Source organism: Rhagoletis zephyria, unplaced genomic scaffold (assembly GCF_001687245.7).
Source record: "Rhagoletis zephyria isolate East Lansing unplaced genomic scaffold, Rhagoletis_zephyria_1.1 Rzeph_scaffold_00783, whole genome shotgun sequence".
NCBI classification, from domain to species: Eukaryota; Metazoa; Arthropoda; class Insecta; order Diptera; family Tephritidae; genus Rhagoletis; species Rhagoletis zephyria.
The window spans coordinates 146,804-171,380 of record NW_016157867.1 but is presented as its reverse complement, the minus strand read 5'-3'; the positions used below and the strand labels follow the sequence as shown (position 1 = coordinate 171,380).

Sequence of the window (24,577 nt, the reverse complement as noted above, 5' to 3'; positions counted from 1 at the left end):
AAGCATGGACAATGACAACATCCGATGAGGCGGCTCTTGGGGTGTTTGAGAGAAAGATTTTGCGGAAGATTTACGGTCCTTTACGCGTTGGCGACGGCGAGTACCGCAGACGATGGAACGATGAGCTGTATGAGCTTTACAACGACATGGGCATAATGCTGCGAATTAAAATACAGCGGTTCCGCTGGCTTGGCCATCTCTTTCATGTCATGGACACCGACGCTCCAGCTCTGAAAGGATTCAACTCGGAACCCGCTGGGGGTAGCAGAGGAAGAGGGAGGCCCCCACTGCGATGGAAAGATCAGGTGGAGAAGGACTTGGCTTCACTTGTCGTTTCCAATTGGCGTCAGTTGGCACAGAAGAGAAACGACAGCGCCAAAAAAGAAGAAGAAGAAGGATTATGTATTTGAATATTTACGAAATACACTAGGCCATTTTGCTTAGTTTTCCACAATGTTGGGAAATAAAATTATTCCTTCAGTACGAAATCTATACAAAAACTGTACTTTTCGACTGCAAATTGCATCGAATTTTGAGTTTGCTGATATGCATGCATGCATACATAGATTCCCTTCAAGACCAATGATTTGATGGTATTCACGGGAAAGTTTATGTAGGTACGTTTACACATTTTGCACTTTTAACATAAATGTCAAGGCAGATATTTTAAAATACACTTCTTAACAAACAAATTTTTTTAAAGTAATTATGAATGGATAAAAGAGACATCTTCTTTGAATTCAGTACTAAAACTTGACATTTCAAGTGCTTATCAAAACTGTATGCATGTTAACTAGATTCGCCATTTATTTTAAAATTATATAATTTTAATTATTTGTTCATAAAAATGCAGTTTACACTTTAACAAATCCCTTATAAGTGAAAAGTTTAATCTTTGCGCAACATTAAAAAAATCAACAAACTTTCATAAAGCTTTTTAATTAGACTTCCTAGAAATACATATTTTGAGTATGCAGTTTTGTAGCCCGATCAATTCAAATAAAGCGCAAGTTTAAAATACATAGCTGCGACTTATCGTTGATTTTTAATATTTTTTTTGTTTGATGAAGGCTCAATTTCTTCATTAAAAAAGTCGTCGAACATAATTAGATAATATGGAAGAATGTTACCGACATCGTCAAAAATATGCCATACATCAACTGTAAATCACAGTTACTTTAAATTTGCACTTTATTAGACTAAAATTCAATGAGCTAAAAAACTGCAAAATATTAAGAGATAAAATTGAGATAGAAAGTTAGAAATTTTTACAAAAGTTTCTAGATTTTTTTTTAATGTTGTTCAAAGATTAAACTTATTTTCATTTAGTGTTTGTTAAGGAATAAACTATATTTTTATAAACAAATAATTCAAATTAAAATATAATAAAATAAATAGTCAAATCTAGTCAATATGTGAGTGTTGTAAAGTTATGATATTTAAGAACATCCATTTCTTAATTAACGATGGCACTGTTTCTATATGAAGCTGATTTCGACATTTTGTTTTAATAAAATTTAGTATCGAAAATATTCTTTCAAAACTTGCCTAGGAATGTGATATAATGGTTCGTTCAAAAACTTTTTACAAAACTTATAAAGGCAAAAACAAAAAGGCGAAGACAAAAAGGGAGTAAAAAAATTTCCCGCAGTGAATTTTCAGATTTTTAAAACGGTATAGTAATTTAATTTTTTAAATTTAAATAAAGCATGAAGACCCCATGGAATACACGAGTAGAAAAAATATATAACGGTAAAACTGGCACATAAATAAATATATGAAATATATGAAAGAAAGCACTCAGGCGACGCCTCTAGCCATTGTGTGTCACAGATTTAAGTTATCGATGGACATTTTTTTTTCATCCTCCCCCCCCAAAGCCAAATCCTGGCTACGCCATTGTGTGGAAAGTGGCAGTAGTTTTAGTCCGATTTCAGAAATTTTCAACATATTGTTTTTTGCGCCCAGGTTGCTAAATGTGCCGAGTATAGTAGAAATTGATAAACCGGGTACCGAGATACACATATGTAGGCGTAAGTGGGCGGTGCCACGCCCATTTTTCTAAAAATTTGCCTAAATATAATTTCTGATAAGAGGTCATTGCATATATCAATTTGCGATAATTTATCGCAGTTTTCGTACATCTGTAAATTATCGTTATATAGGTGCTGGGCCTTGTTCTTGTCTGATTTCAAAAATTTTCAACGGGTTTCTTAGTGTGGCCCTAAGCAATGCTCGCTCCGAGTTTGGTGGAGATTGGTGAAGGTTATACTGAGATATAGCATTTCATCATAAGGGGGCGGGACCACGCCCATTTAAACAAAAATTTCATAACTATCTTATTTTATGCCAAAATTCTACTTCAAATACCAACTTTCAACAATTTTGATCCAGTATTTGCGGAAATATCTTAGTTTTTGCATATTTCGAAAATAAAGTTATATGGGAGGTGGGCGTGGTTATTGCCTGATTTTGCCCATTTCCCCATTTTGCCATCCCAACCTACCTTGGATAAAGGGCAACCTGCTTACCAAATTTCGTTGACATATCTCAATTTTTGCTCGAGTTATCGTGTACACGTACAGACAGACGGATAGACATGGCTTAATCGATTTCTTTTTTCATTCTGAGCATTTATGTGTACATTTGTCTATATGCGTTATGCGAACAAAGTAATAATACCCATGTGCACAAGTACGCTCGGGTATAAAAACACGCTCAAGAAATTAAAAACAAATTTTCTTTAAAAATTTGTTGGTCCATTTACAGTTCTCTAGAAATATATATATGCAAATATTTGTTCAAGAAATTTTACAGCAGGGTAAAGAATATTTTGAAGGGAGAGAAACAATGAGAAATATTTCTTGTAATATATCTTCAGCTGGAAACTAAACTTAAAAACAGGAAATTGTTGATATTAAATTTCGCGCTTTTTTAATATAAAAGAATATTTTAATATGTATATATAATGTGAAAATTGAGAACATAAAATCGCGCGATTTTTTATTACAAATTTTCGCCTGCGGCACTTTTTTTGATATAAAACCAATAACTAACGTGATTTTCGTGTCCGATGTATATAATAAACCGTTGCTTGTATCCACATCGTGGAACCATAGAAAACGTCGTGTCTAGTAAAAAGATTCTCAGCTATAGGCGTTGAAAAGAAAATAATGTAGGCAAAGCCGGCTTCCATGATATTCTTTGATAAAAATCCCTTTGGTAATTTCTCTTGCACATTCCAAATTCTTTTGGTTTACAAAAAATTAGGGTTTTGTCACTATACAAGGAGTGACATAATCTCAAATTTTAAAATTTGAGTTATTATGCCACTTGGGGCTATATCACATATACCCCTCTAGTATTTCAAAAATAAGCTGTGTATATTCGGTTTATGTTCAATCAATATGCTTTTGCTTTTCTAGAATTCATGAGAAAAAAAAATTGTTTACAGTGGTAAAACATTCGAAAATTAATTGACTATTTTTTCTAAAGAGGAATATTTCAAATCAGTCCAAAGTATTGCAACTTATACTTACACTACTACATTCAGTTAAAACTCGGATCGAACCGGTTTTATTTATAAATGACATTAATTTGGCAACGTCCGGAAAATATAGAAAAGGTTGTTTATTCAATATGTTTTATTTATTCATTTTTTTTTGAACCAAGTCCAAATATATGTCCACGTAACAAAATAAAATAGGTATTAAAAAAGAAGAAGGTGTTCAAGCTCGCTTAATGCGGTATACTACTATCTGTCAGGGTATAATTCTCATATGGTTAATTGCGCTGTTAGCCCGTATCGAGAACGTTACCCGTCTATGCTTTAAGGGATATAACTTCCAGATAAACTGCTAACACCGTGAAAATGCGTTGCCACCGAATGGTAGTTGGGTTTTGGAAGAAACTGTATCATGGCAGACATGCCATCGGAGGATTACAACTACCTGTCGGAAACCGCTCGTTTAGGGGAAACAACTATTTCTATCGCTTCAATTGATACACCTAAATAGACACTCGCTGTGTGGCACCTCTACCCAAACGGCTACCGCAGTCCCCAACCGAAGAATAGTAGTGATCCCACTCATTAAAAAATTATTGATATACATACAATTTAAGATCTTTTTAGTTTGTTCAAACATTTCTATCGATCCTTGAAGTGCAATATATGCAAGGGGACAACGTTCGCGTAAGTTCCCCCTAACGTTGTTTCAGTTGTTGTTGTGCTCTTAATGATAACACTTCCCAAATTCTGCTGAGTAAAATATTGTATCCGATTATTTCAATTTTTCCCGTAGAATCCGAATCTCACCGTACAGATATTGGATTGGCTATACTTTTGGAGCAACCTAGGTTTAAAGATGCCGAAAAACGAGCTTTTGGACAATTTTCAGCCTCTGTAAAACAATACATTGATGCAATATATCTGTCTGAGTGGGAGGATATAAAAGCCTAAACACTGCCGTTTAATACTAAAAATCAAAAAATTATGATCCGAACACTGAAAGCAATTGGAAACAGTTTTTGTATACGAGTACGCACGATTTTTTTAACTCTTGTTTTGCCCGTTTTTGATCAGTTGTGTTAAATTAATCTAAGGCGCTGGAAATTTCTAAAGAGGCTGAAATTGAAGCTCAAACCTTCATCTAAAACACAGGGCAACAAAATTTATGTTGACTAAAATATTACAGCCGGTCCTTATAGGATTTGCCCCCTAGAACCCACATCTGATCTTAAAAATTTTTAATTGGCTCTAGTTTGCAAGCAACTGGGGTTTCAAGGTGTCTTCCTCATCTTCATTTCCACTGCTAGAGTTAGTGTCCATCGGTATTTGGTGATTAATCCATGAAACCTCGAGTGTGGATAAAGGCCAGTTAACCATATTTTTTGATTTTGAGTGTTAAAGGGAAGTGTTTAGGCTTTCATATCCTCCCACACAGACAGATACATTGCATCAATTTATTATTTTATAGAGGCTCAAACATGTCCAAAAACGCGTTTTTCGGCACCTATGAACCTACATTCCTCGAAAAATAGAGCCCATCTAATATCTCTTAGGGTCAGATTCGGATTCTACGGAAAAAATCCTTTAAGAATCGGCTGTAATATTTTAGGCAACATAACATTTTTAAATTTTGTTTCCCTGTCTAATTGTCTCCTACCGCCGTATTCTCACGATTATAACAAAACTCATCGCATATCAATTGATTTAACTACTGCGCCTATAAGTGTGCCTAAAAAAATTGGTTTAATGCGCTCTAACAACGACAATTTTCTATGTTACTGCTATTACTTATTCGAGTGCGTGACAACGCCGAACCAATGTTTATATTACGCGTCAACGTTTTAGGCTCAGCAGTAAAATCAATCGATATGTGATGAGTTTGGCCATTTTTTTGGAAACCGGGCGGTTAGTCTTTGATTTGTTTTGCCTTACTCAGCATAGCTTTTCGCCTTGACTGCTATTCTCGCTCTCACTGCCGTCGACGTCATCTGCCTGTCTTTTTGTGAGGTTCTACGAATACTACCCAAAACGGCGTCACCGTGAGTAAAAACGCAAATACACACATACACTTACATATCGTCATATAAAGAACAAAACCGCGTATGTGAGGTTGCATAAATTATTTTTTAGAGAGCAAAAACACTCATATTTCAAAATGGGTTTCTATTTTATAACGCAAACGCATTTCTGGCTCGTATATTTCAGGACGAATGGATAAGGATTGAGCCAAGAGTTTGTGTGAGCAAATCCAATTTTTGGCAGCAAATGTCAGTTACGCGGTTTACCCAGTTTTGTACTTTAAACGACGATATGTATAGTTTGTGGGCCCAAATGCATCGCTATTGATAGTATCGCGAGAGTTAGTATCTCATAGGTATCACTCCGTGTACCTCTAAGAATTAGAGATGCAAAGGTGGGCCGATCGCGTACCGCTAACCCTCTATTTGTCGATTTGACAACATCTACCATTCTGACACGTCATAAGATACATTTTTCACATTGCATAGTTTTGTTTTCTTTCTTCAAACTCTCTCATTCTAAGTATTTAGTGCAGTGATGCTCGGAGAGTGCTTTTACTCTGTGCGCGCCCATATAAAAACTATAGAGGGCTTTGGAGAGTTCCGCCCGCGGGCGCTGTTTTGAGCATCACTTATTTAGTGGCATCACACCGGGCTAATCTCTCAATTGCCGGAATATTGTATTCTATCCTTCTTGATGCTTATTGCAGGAGTTAATATCACATACGCGTTGATCGTGTATTCTTAATTCTGCTTCGAATCTTTAAAATTACTGTCCCAAATCATGTCAATTATACGTGTAAATGGATATCTGGTGAGGCTCTTGCCTTTTTTTTTTTAAATATTTACGACGCTTTGAGTATTTTGCATACTCATCAATATAGTTGTATGGGCGTTCTGATGTTAACAATTTGAGTTTACTTAGAGTTCTTGTTCTCCTGTTTCGTCTTATTACTTAACAATTAATTAAGAATGCATAGATTTTTCTAGTAATGAACCACATTGCTACTTATATTCGGATTGCGTTGAACTATTTTCATTATGTTCAAAACCGTATACGAATTGGTTCGTTTCAATTAATTTAAGTTACGTTTGTTGGTGTTTTGACCGTCTTTGCCGTGTACTTGCGTTCTGTGAGCTTAGCTTTGCGTTCGGTGTTATCTAGGCGATCTTTAGTTTATCGCTCATGAGTGGTTCTCACGCATTGCTATGATGTTGGGCTGCGGAAGTTTGTTGCTGCTGTTGTTGATGGTGGTGTAGCACTGCACTGTTAGTCGTCGCTGTCGCAGAGTTGGCGACAGTGAGAAAGTTGAGTGCACGCGCGTCGTTGTGCAAACGAAGCGCTTGTTCCAGGCGGTGCTCCTGCAGGCGTATTGCCTCGCTAAGATCGGAGGTCAGCTGTGACTGTTGCGACGCTGGGGCCGTTGATTGCTGTAAGCTGCCGGCAGCATTTAGTTTCTGTTGTTGTTGCGACGTTGTGAGCTGGTGCTGTTGTTGCTCTTGATGTTGCATCGCCGCGTCACTGTCGAGTTGTTGCTGATGCTGCGTTTGATGTGCTTCCGCTTTGACCTGAATCGAGGAGTTGTTTTGCGTTGCCGCGCTTTCGCTACTACCAGCGGACATTAAGTTACTCGGGCCGGTTACGGAGGTATGTGAGCCCGAACCGCCACCGCCGATGACACTGTTTGACGCGGCCACCGATGCCGCCAGACGAAAGGCCGCCTCCGTGTGTGAACGAAGTATGGCTTCGGCATGTTGATGCATACGTAGTGCTGTTTCGGGGGAATGTGGCTGCTGCATTTGGTTGAGATGATGATGGTGGTGATGATGGTGGTGAGAGGCGGGATTTTCCAATGACGCCGTTGCCTGATGTTGAACTTGATGGTCGCTGCTGGCTGATGGCATGCTGTGTTGGTTGTAATTGGCGTGGGTTGTCTGCAGATTGGTCGTTGCGTGGTGCTGCACATGACCGTGAGCATGTTGGTCAAGCTGCTGGTGCATGCCGCTTAGTGAGTCTACAACACCCATGCTGGAGCGCATCATGGTGTCGCGCATGGCAGTCATTGTCGCAACCGCGCTAACAGCAGATGCATCTGCCTGCAGGTTCGTCATTCCTGTACGCGGTGAGGTGGCACGTACCCGGAGCCCACTGGACGAAAGCGGCGTTGCGCTCGACGTTTGATTGTTGTCAATGGCGGATACTTGTTGCTGGGTTTGTTGCTGCTGCTGCTGATTCTGCTGCGATTGCAGCTGCTGACTAGATATATTGCTAATCATATTGCCAGCGCTGGATGCAGACCCACTGCTACCACCGCCTATACCAACTCCACCACTGGCTACATTAGCACCGCCGACTTGCTGCTGGCTGACTTGGTTGATGCGCATCGCTGCAGCCAAGTTTACAACGGCAGCTTGCACACTTGATCTGGTGGAGTCGACGCAGCCGACCGGCGATGTCATACCCATGCCAGACACACCACCAACGTTTACACCGCCGCTCACTCCCACGCCACTTGCCGATGCAGCCACAGCGGCTGCTGCGGCTGATGCTGCTGCCATTAGTGACATACGGTTGGCCACGTGCAGGCCCGAGTCGACGCCAACCCCATACTGACTGGTCAGGTGAGGATTACTGCCTGTGCGACTAAGCAGCTCATTGATTTTGTTGCTGTTGCAGTTGTTGTTATTGTTATTGTTATTGTTATTGTTATTGTTATTATTATTGTTTAGCAAGTGTATGCCACTACCCTGGTCCGAGGCAGCAGACGATGACAAGCGTCCCGTCGAAGAGCATTCCGAGTTGGCCGAAGGCGACGGGCACAAAGAATTCGAGCCACCACCATCGCCCAACAATGGCAGCAAACTTGCACCGCCGTTACCACCACCACTACTCGGCCCACAGCCAGCTGATGCGGCTAGTGTGGCTGCCAGTAAGGAGTCACGTTCACGCCTCTCTGCCGCGGCTCGTGATAAAACATATTGCGCTGCAAACTGATGCTTAGGATCCATGCGCATGTGTTCCATGTGTGTGAGAAGACCTGAATAAAAGGGAAAGACAATAGATTGAAGTTATTCGTATCTGGAAAAAAGAATAACTTTTTTCTTACTTCTTTTCTCAGAGCGTTTAGAAAATAATCTTACTAAATTATGCTTACCGTTTTCGTGTGTGAACACCGCCTGGCATACCGAACACGGCCACATGCGCAGGCTATTTGTGAGCTGTGTTGTCTCCGGATGGCAGGCCAAGTGCTTGCGCAGGGAGCCCTCGTTTACGTAATGCTTACCGCAGACCGGACACGGATGGTTGGCAGTGCGCCGCTTGGCCAGATACACATCGTTGGACGTTGATTGTAAACAGCCGGAACCAGAATTGTCTATGTAAGGACCTAATGCAGAATGAAAAATAAAAATTAAAGTGGTAAGAATCCGAAATGCAAAATGCAATTATTTGTGTTGCATTCCCATTAAAACGTGGCATAGTGCTATCTGTACGTACATATGTAGCAGGCCCGGCCGCGAGGGGGGTGGGGTTGGGGGTTTAAACCCTCCTATGGAGGGAAATCTTTCTTTCTTTGCTAGAGCTTATAAAATATTGCAAAAACCGCGTTTTTTTGAGACTTTGACCTCGTGGGAACTTTGTGCTTACGGATTCGTAATCAGCACAAAAAAAATCTGCCAAAAACAGCTTTAACATTTGCAGTACCAAAATGTTATTATATTTTTGTTGGGCTGTGTTAAACATTAAAAAATAAGCACCTGCGAAAAATTTGTTAAAATCGGATATCGGAAAGACGCGTCTCAAGGCCCTAAAAATCAGCAAATACATGGAATTTTTCACAAAGCGGTCAATATTTTGTCTATAAGTCAGTGGGAAGTTTAATATACATATGTATTTAAATGGCACTTGATGGAGTTTTGTCCCCCGATATCAAAAATAGCTACAGTAGTTTAAACTTCGCCATCTTTAAAAAAAAAATTTGGGAAAAAGCCGTGAGGCCTTTTGAAAAATTCAACATGGCGTCTCAACTAAGGCATCTAAACTAACCGTAAATTAGATTTTGCACCAGAGAACCAAAAACTAAAATAGAAAAGTTGCCTACAACTTTGGCATTTGAATATGCTACGCATTTTTATCAGAAATTGTTGAAATATGGCGGAAACCGTACAATGCAAAAACTTTTCGCACTTCTTGCTAATTATTTACAATAAAAGTGATTTTTTTTAAGTTTGTATAAAATTATAATTTTACGTGGAAAGAACCTCAATAACTTTAAAAGTTGTGAGGTTCAAAAATTGGTTAGCCATATTACATCGGATGGCAAAACTACTTCAAGTGCCATTAAAATATGTTAAATTTCTCACAGAACTACAGGCAAAATTGCATGACTATGCTGAACTTTGGGGCATTTCGAGGCCCGTCTTTCCGTTTCCGTTTTTTTGCAGAGCACGTTTTTATGAACAAAGGAACATTTCTCGGGGGAGTCTTGCTTTGTAACTTAACAAAATTTTTTTTCATACAACTAAGGAGCAGGCATGGACAGAGAACGAGCACAAAATGGGTTAGCTTTTCTCAATATTCATCGCAATCTGGATGTAAATGTTTACTCAGTATTAAAACTATTTTTATCTATACCTCGGTGACTTTTCTTTGAGTTTTGCGAAATTATATCCACAATTAAATACAATATGCTGAATACTATAAATAAAACAATGATATTCTTGGTTGTTAGGAATGACTTTACATAAAATGATGCAAATGGAAAATGGGCAGGCAAGTCAATTAGTTTATGCAACGTGTGCGGGAGCACACAAGCTATACCGGGCAGTACACGGGAAGATACAGACTGCACCAAAAACTCATGGATCTAGGTTAATGAATTCAAAAATTAATTAGAAGAAAATCGTTTTTCTGAACGCGCGGATTTAGGTTTTACCCTACTCATTTTACATTTAAGGAGGGAAGGAAGTCAAAGTTTTCCGAAATAATTATTCGTAACCCGAGTTTTTATGGTCAATTCAAATATCTGAAATTGCAGATTTTAACAGTTTCTAAAGTGTTTTTAGTTCATTATCTAGTTTATATAAGTATGTGCATACATAAAGAATGTACACGAAAAAAACTGGTCACAGTTAAAACGTTCTAAAACATAAATATATTAATGGAATTCAAGGATATTTACATATATTTACATCTAAACTTAGTTTTATTGAAATTCGTTAAAAAAGAGTTAATTCTCCTTGTAATAAGCAAACGATCGCAATTTTGACTTTATGTCCTTCATTAGCCCTTGCACAGAAGTTTCAGTGATTTCCTTGGAAACCAGCTGCCATTTATTTTTGAATTGTTGTGCGTTTTTTACAGCTTTGTGGGTCTTAAGAAGTTTGGATTTCATAACGGCCCAGTAGGTTTCGATCGGCCGATGCTCTGGACAATTAGGTGGATTCACCTCTTTTGCTACAAAATACACTTTGTTTCTATGTTACCATCCTAAAGCCATTTTTCCGTAATGACATATCGCGAGATCAGGCCAAAAAAGCACTGGATCTTTATGAAGCCGTATAAGAGGTAAAAGTCGCTTTTGCAGACACTCCTTAACATAAATTTCTTGGTTAATTGTACCAGTGCTTACAAAAGGATCACTTTTGAAGCCGCATTGGCAAATTGCCTGCCAAATGAGAAACTTTTTGGGAAATTTGTCAAACTTTTTGTTTTTATATTTATCTGCAACATTGCCTCTTTTATTTGCAGTGTGAAATTCGCGGCCCCGGATTTGTTTAAAATCGGCTTTTACGTACGATTCGTCATCCATAACAATACAGCCAAATTTTTGTATGAGACTGTCGTACAATTTCCGAGCACGTTGTTTCGCCAACAAATTTTGCTTACCGTTGCGATTAGGTGCTGCATTCACTTTGTAAGAACGTAGTCCTGCTGTTTTGCATACTTTTTGTATATACGAAGACGACATGTTTAATTTTTTGCCGACATCTCTTACCGAAAGTCCAGGATTTTTCTTAAAAGCAGATAACACTTCCTTTGCCTTAATTTCGCAAGCAAATCCTTTTTTTCTGCCACTACCAGGGTTCCTTTTTAAAGATAAACATTCATTGTATTTTTTAAGCACATAAGTAACGGTAGACTTTGGAAATTTTAGCTTTTTTGCGATGTCGTTATGGAACATGCTGGGATTTTCCAGCTTTTTGCGCAATATTAACTCGCGATCGATTTCTTTCTTGGTCCTCGTTTCTACACTGATTTTTGTTACTAAAAAGAAATGATGCAGTAAGGTGGAAAATGCTTCCAGCTTTTTAAGTGTCTACCGATTTTTATTTTAATGTTATGATTAACCGAGCTATGCTTGGTTATGTGCGACCAGTTTTTTTCGTGTACATTCTTTATAAGTGTTATAACGAATTCGAAATATAAATACCTTATTTTGCTTAAAAATTTTTTTTTAGAACTTAATCTTATTCGTTGTTTTTATTAAAATTTCGGAAAATGTAAAAACAACCTTACGTCAATAAATGCTCAACTTTAAAAAAATATAGCTCTTCATTTTAGCTACTATTAGTATTATTTAGCTCTTTTTAGCTCTTCTTTCGGCCGTTTTAGCTCCAAACGAAATTTTTCTCTGGCAACACTGTTTCTGCCTTGAAAAAGCTTCACACCCCAAATTATTATGATTTCTGTTATTCGGCTTTATATTAAAAAACACGAAAAATCTATTAATGTTTGATTCACTTTAGAAAGTACAGTTAGAGCAGCGTACTAGTGCATTAAGAGTTTGAAGAAATTGTCATGAAGAACTTCAAATAGCGAATATGGGCCCAAAAATTGTTTAAAATTCGAGCTGGTCCAGAAATTAATGCGCGAGGAATAGAGGACCTAAATTTAATGGAAAATATTCGAGAATGGTTGTTTTACAAGGACACGCAGCGAGTTGTTGATGTTTCAAGCTTTGTATACAATTAGTATAGAAAGCGTGAAATAGTAATAGTATAGAAATAGAAAGAGAGAAAGAGGAAAGATTGCATCTTAATACACTATTTTTTCTTCAATATAATAATCCTCACTAATATTATAAATCCGAAAGTGAGTTTGTTTGTTTGCTACGCTTTCACACTTTAACTACTCAACCGATTATCATGAAATTTTGTACACTCCTGTCATTTAGCCCAACTTAAAATATAGAATACATTTAATCTCGATTAGAAAAGGGGGCGTGGCATCCTTACTAATATTATAAATCCGAAAGAGAGTTTGTTTGTTTGCAACGCTTTCACACTTTAACTACTCAACCGATTATCATGAAATTTTGTACACTCCTGTCATTTAGCCCAACTTAAAATATAGAATACATTTAATCTCGATTAGAAAAGGGGGCGTGGCACCTCCCATACAAACGGAGTTGTTCATACTGCATTTCTCAGGAAATATTTTTGGTACATTAATTAGTATGGAGATATATAAAATCATTATCTACTCATGGATAAGGGCTGCCACCTTTTACAAAAAATCAAATTCAACTTCAATTAAGGGAGTTATTTATTTGAAAATTATATTAATAAAAATGGATGTCAAGAGGCTTAAAAAAGCTGTAGTTTGAATGTATCTTGAAAAGGGTTGCCACCTGTTTGAAAAGTCAAATTTAAATTTATCTGAAGAATTAAAATATGGCTGTCAAAAGAAATATTGATAAGAAACTTTTAGTTTGAAAGTTTTGAATAATATTGAAGTGTTCCACAAGGGTTGCCACATTTTTTAAATTAAATTCAATTAGTTTAAATAAAATATTATAATACTAGCAGACCCGGCAAACTTCGTTCCGCCCAAGCTTAATTTTATCATTGAAACATTTTGGTCCAACATTTTCACCAACAATTCACGTATACGATTTCCATTGGCACGCTCATCGGCTAATATTATGGTCTGGTGGTCTTTTGCCGCCTTAAATAACCTAACGAAAGTGTTATGTCCGTGAAGAAGTTCTTAAAATTCTCTAATTGTGCAGCGTTTCATAGAACGGTTAATCTCACAACGAAATTAATTTGAAGAACATTTCCTCTTCACTCCCTGGCGGCAACAGTGATCCGGTTCTATAGTGAATCTGCCCCAGAAACTTTATAGTATAGTTGGTGGCAACTTCAAAATGGATGCGTATAATTGTTCTACAGAAATCCAATATACATGGACTTTGTATGGGAGGTGCCACGCCAAATAAAAAAATAGCGATTTCTTTTTAGCCTATAACCATCATTGGGACGTCTGAGGTAGGTGTCCGAAATTTCAAAAAAATCTGTAGGGCCGTTCTCGAGCTTTGCGAACATAAAAAAAACGGCTTTCAAAATATATATTAGTATAGATTGGTAGGGATCGAAATGGTTTTGAATATGTATCACAATATGTATGAGTGTCACACGAAACAGGTTTGAAAAGGTTGCCAACTGTTCAGAAGGTTAAATTCAAACTATTAATAATTTAAATGAATTACTACAATATGGGTATCAAAACTACATGTTTAAAATCTCAAATTGAGTTCAGGGGATAAGTTAATAGAAAAAGTATGATAAGTGAGAAAGAAAGTTTTATGCAGTTTGAAATTATTTTGAAGATGGTTAAACAAATTTTAAACCTCCTGTTTTTTAATTGAGTTTTCTTGAAATAAATTTTACTCAATGTAGCACGTAGAAATTTCGTACACTCAGCGAAGCGGGTGAGGGCGTCTAGTATCAAATAAATAAAATTAATGTGAAGAGAATCAAAAGAATATTCCGAGAATGGCGGTGTTTCTTAAAAAGCCGTAAAGAAAAAAGCGTGCAAAGATAACTACTTCTTTTTTGACACCTTCGTTCGGAAAGATAATTTTTCAAAATTGGGTCAAAGAGTTATTGAAGAAGAAAAATTCTCTGGAACGCTTTTGTGTCACTCACCTTCAAATTAATTGTATTAATGTCCGTTTACTTTTTATTGAAAATCTAGGTAATTTTGATAACAAAATTGTTTTTGTTTTTTAATTTCAATAATGTAATTTTATTTCTTATAAACAGTGTGATAACAAATTTGACGTATTTCTTTGGGTATCTTGTGTAGTTCTTATGACTATAATTCCTTCAGCGCAAAATGCTTATTTTAATACTGAAAATAAAGAAAATATAACAAATATTGTTTGGAAGTATCTTTGCGTTAATGGCCTCAAATTCCCCTTTTTATTGGTACACTTACAGACTCAAAAATAACAGGTTGGAATCATATGTGATCGGTGCATAACATTCTTAGTATAGTTATTTCAAAATGCTAAATACATAAAACTTTGTCTAAAATACGACCATGAATTTCATGCACACATAAGGGCTTTTTAGATCTTTTGCGCAGAGTGGTGAAAGAATTTTAGCATATATACTTAAAAGTGGTATTTACATGGATCTCAAGCAAAAATCTGATGTTCGTAAAATGCTTGGAAATCGTGCGTGGCACCGCCACTTCACCAATCTGTACAAAATTAGATATACACATTGCGCCTGACAATTGAAAATTTTAAAATCGGACAAAACCCTCCCTCTAGAAATATCGCTAACTTTGAGTTTTCGAAAATTACCGATTTTACTTATAATTTTTTTAGCATGTAGAAAGTGAATGGTGCAAGAATTTGTTGTTTCCTCAATGGATTTCAAACAATTCGATGCGTTATTTAGTCAGTTTAGAAGTCAATAAATGGTTTTATTTCCATTCGTCTTTATTCCATACATCCTAGGTATGAAAAAAATGCGTCCATACGATTTTTCCAAATATGTATGTATGCTTAAAAAAATACTCGCAGCTATAAACTTTAAGTTTGTTTTTCTTATGCAACAAATCGTGTATTCTGTGTATTCGTTTTATGTTGTCTACCTGCATTATCGTGTGATTTTTTGTTGCTAGCGGTACAGTATATTTTGCTTTGCTGCCTTTGTGCTTAAGTGCACATGCGAAATGCGCATCAGCGGCATTATTTTTAACATATATAAGAAAACTGCTCCGATAGATGCATTCAACATACTTGCACATTACCGATACCTGCCTTAAAAATTTTCAACTATTATCAATTATCAATTACCTGTACTGGCTCTACACTTACCCTAATTTTACCAGCTTTTATTTATTTTGCTCATCTCGCGGAACAACGAAAACGGCTATCATTTTATGTAGTTATATAGATAATTGGATACCATTCGAAAAAAATGTCGCTTGCAGAAATTTCTACGTAGTAAGTGCTCCTCCATTGTTTGGTTTCATAGGAATTTTGATACCTTCCTAATTGAAGTAGTAAAGAAAATTCGATTAAGTGCTTTTTTCGGTTAAGCACAAAAGTTTTTCGTGCAAAGAAGGATGGGCAGCTAAGCAAAATATACTGTACATCAAATACACATGCAACAACAACCACACTTACGCAAGATACAGCGAATACAAAGAAGTGCGAATTCCACTATTATTCAACATGTTTGGCGTGAAGCAGTCGATAATACTATATAGTATGTAATACATTACCGAATAATGTTACGTAATTAGGGATGTTGCGATACTACTGATATAATCTTGGTATCGATACTTTGGTTTCGATACTGGGTAAATCGGTATTCGATAATAAGGTGACGATACTATTGATACCCATATGGGTATTTTCTTTCGATACCGCTTAATATATCATAATAACATCAATATCAATATCATCTTCTTAGAAGCCATATTGTACCTAGAATTCTATTTAAGTATATTCCCTGATTAGTGACTCTATATTATCGTTTGCGCGAAATTTTATTTCCTATGCCCATTTAATACTAGTATCGATAATTGTATGGCATCGTACTGTTCTCAAACCGTATAAACACAGTAAATATACAGCGTAACGACATTGATTTGTTATACCCGAGCGCACTTGTGCACAAGGGTGTTATAACTTTGTTCACATAACGGTTGTTTGTAACAGGCAAAACGAATCGAGATAGATATAGACAAATGTATACATAAATGATCAGAATGAAAAGAGAAATCGATTAAGCGGTGACTGTCTGTCCGTCCGTCCGTCCGTCCGTCTGTCCGTCTGTGCACACGATAACTCGAGTAAAAATTGATATATCTTAACGAAACTTGGTACGTGAACTTCTTTTGGGCGTGGGACGGATGGTATTGAAAATGGGCGAAATCGGATAATAACCACGCCTACCTCCCATATAACGGTAATTTTAAGAAATACGAAAACTGCGATATTTTAGTAACTACTGAAGATAATTCACTCAAAATTGATATTTACAATGAGTTTCAGACGGAAAACATATATTTAATACTTGCGCCGGGTATTTAATGTTCGGCTCCGCCCGAACTTAGACTTTCTTACTTGTTTTTATTTCTGTTTTTACGCAGAAAAGTAAAGTATGGAATCACATTACCAAGATTGACAAAAGCTCGGTTTAGTGCAACGTCTGTTTGAAAAATCTGAAATTTTCGTACATAGACAGCGTAACGACATTGATTTGTTTTTATTTCTGTTTTTCTGTTTTTACGCAGAAAAGTAAAGTATGGAATCACATTACCAGGATTGACAAAAGCTCGGCTTAGTGCAACGTCTGTTTGAAAAATTTGAAATTTTCGTACATAGAACCAGTGTTACCGTTGACAAATTTTCGAAAGTCGCAAAAAGTGTCACAGCCGAAAAAAAGTGTATTGAAGTAATTCGAATCTTTTATACCACGTAATTTTACCTCTCGAAACTTCTTGGAGCATATTCATAGTCGAATTAAAATCGACTTTTAGGCTAGTTATATCTTATTGACATAATTTTCAATGGAAAATCTGTCAAAAAAGCTTCACCTAACATTAGACTCGACTTTATTTCATCTACGATTATTACCCATTATTTTGATTAAATTGCTAATGGAAATCATTTTCTGCAAAAAATACTTATATTAAAAATACGCAATATTCATATTTTGCATTTATTATGAAAACAAAATTGCAGTTAAAAAAGTACTTACATCAATATAACACAAAAGCAACATTAGTAGATAAGAATTATTTCTACAAAGTTTAGCCTTTTAAGATTGTATATAAATTATCGCCGATTATTTGTTTGTACCAGTAGCCGAGAAAATGAATTTAACACAAATAACTTGGTGAAATCCTAAGCTAAAAATTTTGGCATAATAAAAAGGTTGAAGTCAGTGAAAATCCTGCCAGATATGTATTTTTTAAGCACCTTCAAAAAGTAATATTTTATAAAAAAATTGTCAAAATGTGTATATAAAATTTTTAAATTTTTAGCTACTTAAGCACCCTGCTGGTATATGGCAAAAAACATGTGATTAGTTTAACGGGACATAGACAAAAAAACAATAGAAACTAGTAATTATGCGAGTTATTTGCGTAATATACATACTTATTAAAAATATAAATCTATGTATATACGAAAATAAAAGTTCCCCCCTCCACTTTCCCATTAGCTACTCGCAATCGAGCAGGTTTTTCATTTAACAACGCTACCCTTACGGTCGCGTATTTTTTAATCGACCTTAGTGAACTCGGATAAATAGCCGAGTTGTGTTGTGTGACGAAATACATGCACGTCATTTAAGCGAGTGTTCTTTTGTAGCTCGGTTGCAAAAGAATGCACCTATAAAAATTATTTTTAACCTTTTACCATCCTTAGAACGCCTGCCATCATAATACTACTGGGTGGCGCCGAATGAGCTATATGGTTTGAATTCTTTATAACTTTTTTAATTATTATTTTTTCATTTTTGTTTTTCAGAAATTTGTGAAAAAGACTTGGGGAATTAATTATCAATCATTACACGATCGAACAACATGCAGAAATAATTTAATTTTATTTTTTAAACCAACGGTCTATTGTGTTGACACAGCGTGCATATCGTCGTCATTTTAATGTGCGCATTGCACCCACAGCGTCAGCAATAAACCATTTGATTGGAAATTTTCGTCAACATGGGTCTGTAAGAACCCTTCCTGGTGCCGAAAGATCAGCTATCGTGCGGTGTATCCTCCGAAAGGGTAATTGGCCCATATTTTTTTGAAAATGAAAGTGGTGTCTCAATCTCTGTCAACGGTGCTCGGACAATGTTGGAAAATTTTATTAGGCCAGCTGTGGAAAACCATCCAAACTTGTGGTTTCAACAAGATGGAGCCACAGCACATACTGCACGTGCCTCAATGGCTTTGTTAAGGGACATATTCGGCGAACGCATTATTTCGCGCACTAGCGATTTTAACTGGCCTCCACGTTCACCAGATTTAACAGCTCCTGACAGTTTTCTTTGGGGATATTTGAAAGAAAGAGTGTACGTTAACAAACCAAGAACTATTCTCCAACTCCAAACCAACATTCGAAATGAAATCATGGCCATTACACCCGAAATTCTGCGAAAAGTTATGGAAAATATGCTAAAAAGAGCACTTATGTGCGAGCAGAAAATGGACATCACTTACAGGATATCATTTTTCAAAGCTAATAGCAAAAAATGCCCCAATAATATACTGTATTTAAAAAAAAATTATAATAATCGCATAAATAAAAAACTTATAAACCATTTAAGCCATATAGCTCATTCGGCGCCACCCTGTACCTGCAAAAATGTCGTCAGTGACCCCCTTCAGAAATTGTGTTCCGTATATTTACTATATGAGGCCTTGAGCGCCAAAGGAGCCCAAAAGGAGAGGTATTTTATTACAAAGTTCATTGCACCTACGTGATGCTGCATATTATAGTAAAAGAAAACTACTAGGGCGTGCCGGGGCATTTTAAGGTGCACCTCAATTTATTTTGAGATATCAGTTAGCCTACTCTGGCGCTCAAGGCCTCATATATAAATTTACACATTTTGCTTTTCGTTTGGTATGTGGCATTTTATACACCCATATACTCATGTAAGTTGTTTAATAAAACATTGAGACACTACCTCTCTCAACTTAAGGGTTGCAAATAGTCTAGCTAGCAATCTAACAAACTCTTATAAAAATTATGCGACTAAACACTAATATAAACTTAAAATGATTTTTTTCCTTGCTTCGGCACGCATATGTAATAGGGCGGGTCGATAATTAAATTTTTCTCAAATCCCTTGGTTATAGTGAAAATATATTGTATCATGAAGTCAATATTAGTCTTTTATTTTAATTGTAAGAGCCCGCGCATCGCTCGCCTAGTGACCCACAGCACACTAGTCGAATAAGACCAATTCTTGTTGAAAATTCTGGGTTCAGCAAAAAGGTTTGGTGCATATTATTAAATAATAAATCCATTAACGCAAAAGATAAAGTCAAATATCATTTGTCGCAGCCCTTTAGCTTATCGTAATCTCAAAGCTATCTTTTTTCAATAAAATTTTAATGGTTCTCTTGATAATTACTCTGGCCTATAGTCAAAAGAGGTAAAGAAAATCATTTATATTCCTGGCGTGCATTTAGGTCGCTGGTTCCAAATATTCGAATCTTTGTTATACCCGAGCGCACTTGTGCACAAGAGTATATTAACTTTGTTCGCATAACGGTTGTTTGTAACAGTCAAAACGAATCGAGATAGATATGAACTGAAAAGGGAAGTCGATTAAGCCATGTCTGCCTGTCCGTATACACGATAACTCGAGCAAAAACCATTGGTACGTAGGTTGCCCTTTATCCAAGGTAGGTTGGTATTGAAAATGGGCGAAATCGGTCTGTAAACACGCCCACTTCCCATATAACGGTATTTTTGAAAAATGCATAAACTGCGATATACTTATCAGTAAATATTAAATGCAAATTGTTGAAAATTAGTATATGGAGTAGAATTGTGGTACAAAATAATATTGTTTTGAAGTTTTTGGAAAATGGGCGTGGCACCGCTCCCTTACGATGAAACGCTGTATCTCCGTAGCCGCTCCACCAATCTCTACCAAACTCGTTACGAGGCTTGGGTAGGGTCTAGCTAAGAAATATGTTGAAAGTCTTTGAAATCGGGTAAAAACCACGCCCACCTGCCATATAACGGTAATTCACAGAAACACGAAAATTGCGATAAATCAATAACTACTGGAGCCAATTCACTTAAAATCGATGATTGCAATAACTACTTAGCATAAAATTAGAATATTATAAATCTTTGGATAATGGGCGTGGCACCGCCCACTTATGACTACAAATGTGTATCTCGGTAACCGATTTATCAATTTCTACCAAACTCGGTGCACTTAATAATAAAATTACACCCGCTTCCCGTATAACGGTAAATTTCAGAAATACGAAAACTCCGATATTTCTATGAGGATGCTTATTTACTCCAAGTTAATAGTTACAACAATAAATAAGACTGCTATAGACTTTTAGGAATTGGGCGTAGCACCGCCCACTTTATAACTACAAAGGTGTACCTCGGTAACCACTTAATCGATTTGTACCTAACTAGGTTCAATTATATCATTAAGTCTAACTCTGCATATTATCGGAAACGTTTGAAATCGGGTAAACATCCCTACTTATCATGCAAAGGTAATTCAGGGAAAGTTGAAACTACGATATTTGATACCTGCGCCGGGTATATAAAGTTCGGTTTCGCCCGAACTCATACTTCTTTACTTGTTTAATATTATCTTTATTTTGCGAATTTTTGCAAGTTTAGGAACAATTTCGGCAGTTCTAATAGAATAGCCATTATTTGCCATCATCGTGAATAAATTTTCGTTATGCAAATGGGTATGGAAACAAAGAACAGGCACAACTTCTAGAAACACTAATTAGCTTACTTACGTTTATGCATACAATATAAAAATGCAAATAGGGAAATTACAAAAAATTGTGTCCAATATTTTGTTTATTTTAAAACAATTTGTTTATAATCTGAACGATTTTCATCATATTATTATCATAAATCGGTAACTTTAATGCCGATTTCGTTTCTACCGAAAAGTGCAACCTTCTCTTTGCCCTCTACGCACAAACACTAAGATGAGGGTGATGAGAAGGCAACATTTTTTGTAGAAACGAAAACGCCATAAGTCTCGCCTTCAATTTGGTAATTATTACGGCCCCTATTATGGTTCACAACTCAACTTAGCGTTTCTCANGGTAACTTTAATGCCGATTTCGTTTCTACCGAAAAGTGCAACCTTCTCTTTGCCCTCTACGCACAAACACTAAGATGAGGGTGATGAGAAGGCAACATTTTTTGTAGAAACGAAAACGCCATAAGTCTCGCCTTCAATTTGGTAATTATTACGGCCCCTATTATGGTTCACAACTCAACTTAGCGTTTCTCACCCTAATTGTATTATGTTTTTTTTTTTTTTCGTAGGAGAGGGAAATGCTTTATGCACTGGCCGGGGGCGCTAGTCNCCCCTAATTGTATTATGTTTTTTTTTTTTTTTCGTAGGAGAGGGAAATGCTTTATGCACTGGCCGGGGGCGCTAGTCTCTATACTACCTTCCCCGAGTGTGGGACTCCCACCGAAGCGTGTTGGGCTACCCACTAAAACCCAAACTCCCACCGCCCGCGCAAGAATCCCGCATCTGGCACCGCAATTCTGCATGTCTTCAGATGCAGGAGCGCGCTGTTAGAGCCTTGGGGCTGCTCTTTTGTAGGGGCGTTTCATTCGGGTGTCCTCAGTAGACAACCGTCCTCTCGTTTGCAGCGGAGTACGAATTTCACGTATCTCGCAACTGCTTCCCACTTTTCTGCGCTGGAAATCATTATCCCAACTATGTTGTCCGGAGTAATGTCTCCGTGTCTTTCTTCCAACATTCTGCGCGAAATCAAGAAGTGTTCGCAGGTGAAGAATGTGTGGTACACGTTATCTTCGACGTTTCCACAGTAGTGACAGAACGGTGAGTCCACCCTTCCCATTCTATGAAGATATTCTCGGAAGTAACCATGACCGGTGAGGAATTGCGTCAGGTAGAAATCGACTTCCCCATGTGGTCTGTTCAGCCATGTTTGAAGGTCGGCTATCAGGGAGTGTGTCCATCGACCTTTTGTGCTCGCGTTCCAGTTTTGTTGCCACTGCTGGATCAGTTGCTCGCGCGCCCTTGCCGCGGCAGCTGCTCGACCTATCTCGGCACTGAGATTGTAAATCTCTTTTCGCTCGTAAGCAAGTAGCTCAATTGGCATGACGCCAGAAATAACTAGAACCGCGTCCGCGGACACTGTACGGTATGCAGAAGCAATGCGTAGTGCCCCTCTGCGCTGTACCGAAGACATTTGAACCCGGTATTTTTTGACTTTCAATGCGTCAGCCCATATTTCTGCCCCGTACAGGAGCACCGATTGGACCGCTGTCATCAGAAGCTTCCTGCGGCATGGCTTCGGGCCGCCCACGTTTGCCATCAGCCGGCTTAGAGCCGCCGTGCTCTGCGCAGCTTTTTCACATACTCCATGGATGTGTTCCCAGAATGTGAGTTTGCTGTCAAGCTTCACCCCTAGGTATTTTGTAGACCTAGAAGTCGTCACGGGTTGAGGTCCGACCATTATATTTATAATTGTTGGGATCCGTTTCCTGGTGAGGAGCACGATCTCCGTTTTGGCTGTAGCCAATTGCAGACCGTGATCGCTCATCCATCCACTGACGTTGCGCATGACCTGGTTTAGCTTGAGCTGTGCTAGCTGGACATTTCTTGCTGTTATGACGGCTGCCACGTCGTCCGCGAAGGCGACAAGGAAGGCGCTCTCCGGCATTTCCGTGCGCAACAGACTGTCATACGTGGCGTTCCAGAGGTCCGGGCCAAGTACAGACCCCTGTGCCGCTCCGCCGGTTATACGTCTCTTTCTCTGACCTTGTGTTGTGTCGTACAAAAGCCAACGGTCTCTGAGGTAGTCCCGGATCATATCTAGCAAGTATGTTGGAACCTTGAATGACCGTTCCAAGGCCTCCAGCATATCGTCCCATCTTGCCGAGTTGAAGGCGTTCTTGACGTCCAGTGTGACTAGCAGCACTATTGGCCGCGCCTGGTGGCAGGCTTCTTCGGCCTTATGTACCGCCTCGACTACTTCGCCAATTGCTCCTATAGTTGAGTGTCCCTTCCTGAAGCCATGTTGTCGGGGTGAAAGGCCTCCCTCGCTTTCTATGGCTGACGTCAAGCGTATTTTGAGCAGACTCTCCATCATTTTGCCTGCTGTGTCTAGCATGCAGAGTGGCCGGAAGGATGAAGGAGAGTTTGGGTCCCCTTTGCCCTTGGGTATAAGCACCAGTCTCGCCTTCTTCCATTGGCTTGGGAAAACCCGGGCCCTAAGGCAGCTGTTGTACATGTTAAGCAGAAGATCAGGGCTCGTTTCCGCTGCTAACCTGATTGCCTCCGCTGGTATGCCATCTGGGCCTGGAGCCTTGCCGGCTTTCATGCTTCGCAGGGCTAGCTTCAGCTCGTCTGTCGAAAACAGTGGTGCCTCGGCTTGCTCCTCGACGAACACTGTGTCGGCTCTTAGTGGGTGTGTGGGAAATAGCGCATCCACTATATTCTTAACTCGGGCCTCATCCATCGCCTGTGATGATGTATGGAACTTTTTCATCACTATTTTGTATCCCTGGCCCCAGGGATCGCGATCCACTTCGTCGCATAGCGCTTTCCAGCAGTTCCGTTTGCTCTTCTGTATCTCGGCCCCAAGTGCTTTCTTTGCGCTTTTGTAGGCTGCTGCTCTGGTCAGCGCCTCGGGTCTACCACGAGCGCGCGTTGCGAGTCTCCGCATTCTATGGCAGGCCCTTCGCAGCTCAGCAATTCGGTCATTCCACCAGTATACCTGCTTTTTACCTGACCATGCTCTCCTCTGTGGCATTGAGGCTTTGCATGCCCGGTGAATGCAGCGCATAGTTTCTTCGACCAGCTTAGTACAAGACTCCCTGTTGTGGATCTCTCCCGTTGTGGGTGAAATGCCTTGGGAATCTGCTAGGAGTGACGTATCGAACTTGCGAACATCGACCCTAGACGGGTTCCATCCTGGTTTCCTGCGAGGGATACTACGTGTTTGCCCTCGCGTGATGTCAGTGACTTGGAAGGTGATGTAGTTGTGGTCGCTACCACTCAGGTCTTCCATCACTCTCCA

At 38.3% G+C, this 24,577-nt stretch overlaps 1 protein-coding gene across 1 annotated transcript in view; it reads right to left on the bottom strand.

The window, feature by feature from the left end:
* Window positions 1-5,674: 5,674 nt before the first annotated feature.
* Window positions 5,675-24,577, bottom strand: part of LOC108361519 (TPR-containing protein DDB_G0280363-like) — a 68,708-nt gene continuing 49,805 nt past the window's right edge. Inside the window, exons 5-6 of the mRNA XM_017614149.1 lie at window positions 8,682-8,912; window positions 5,675-8,564 (exon numbers count right to left, since the gene is read on the bottom strand). Of these exons, the coding sequence (XP_017469638.1) occupies window positions 6,724-8,564; window positions 8,682-8,912 (2,072 nt within the window). The 3' untranslated portion in view covers window positions 5,675-6,723. The remainder of the gene's footprint in view (window positions 8,565-8,681; window positions 8,913-24,577) is intronic.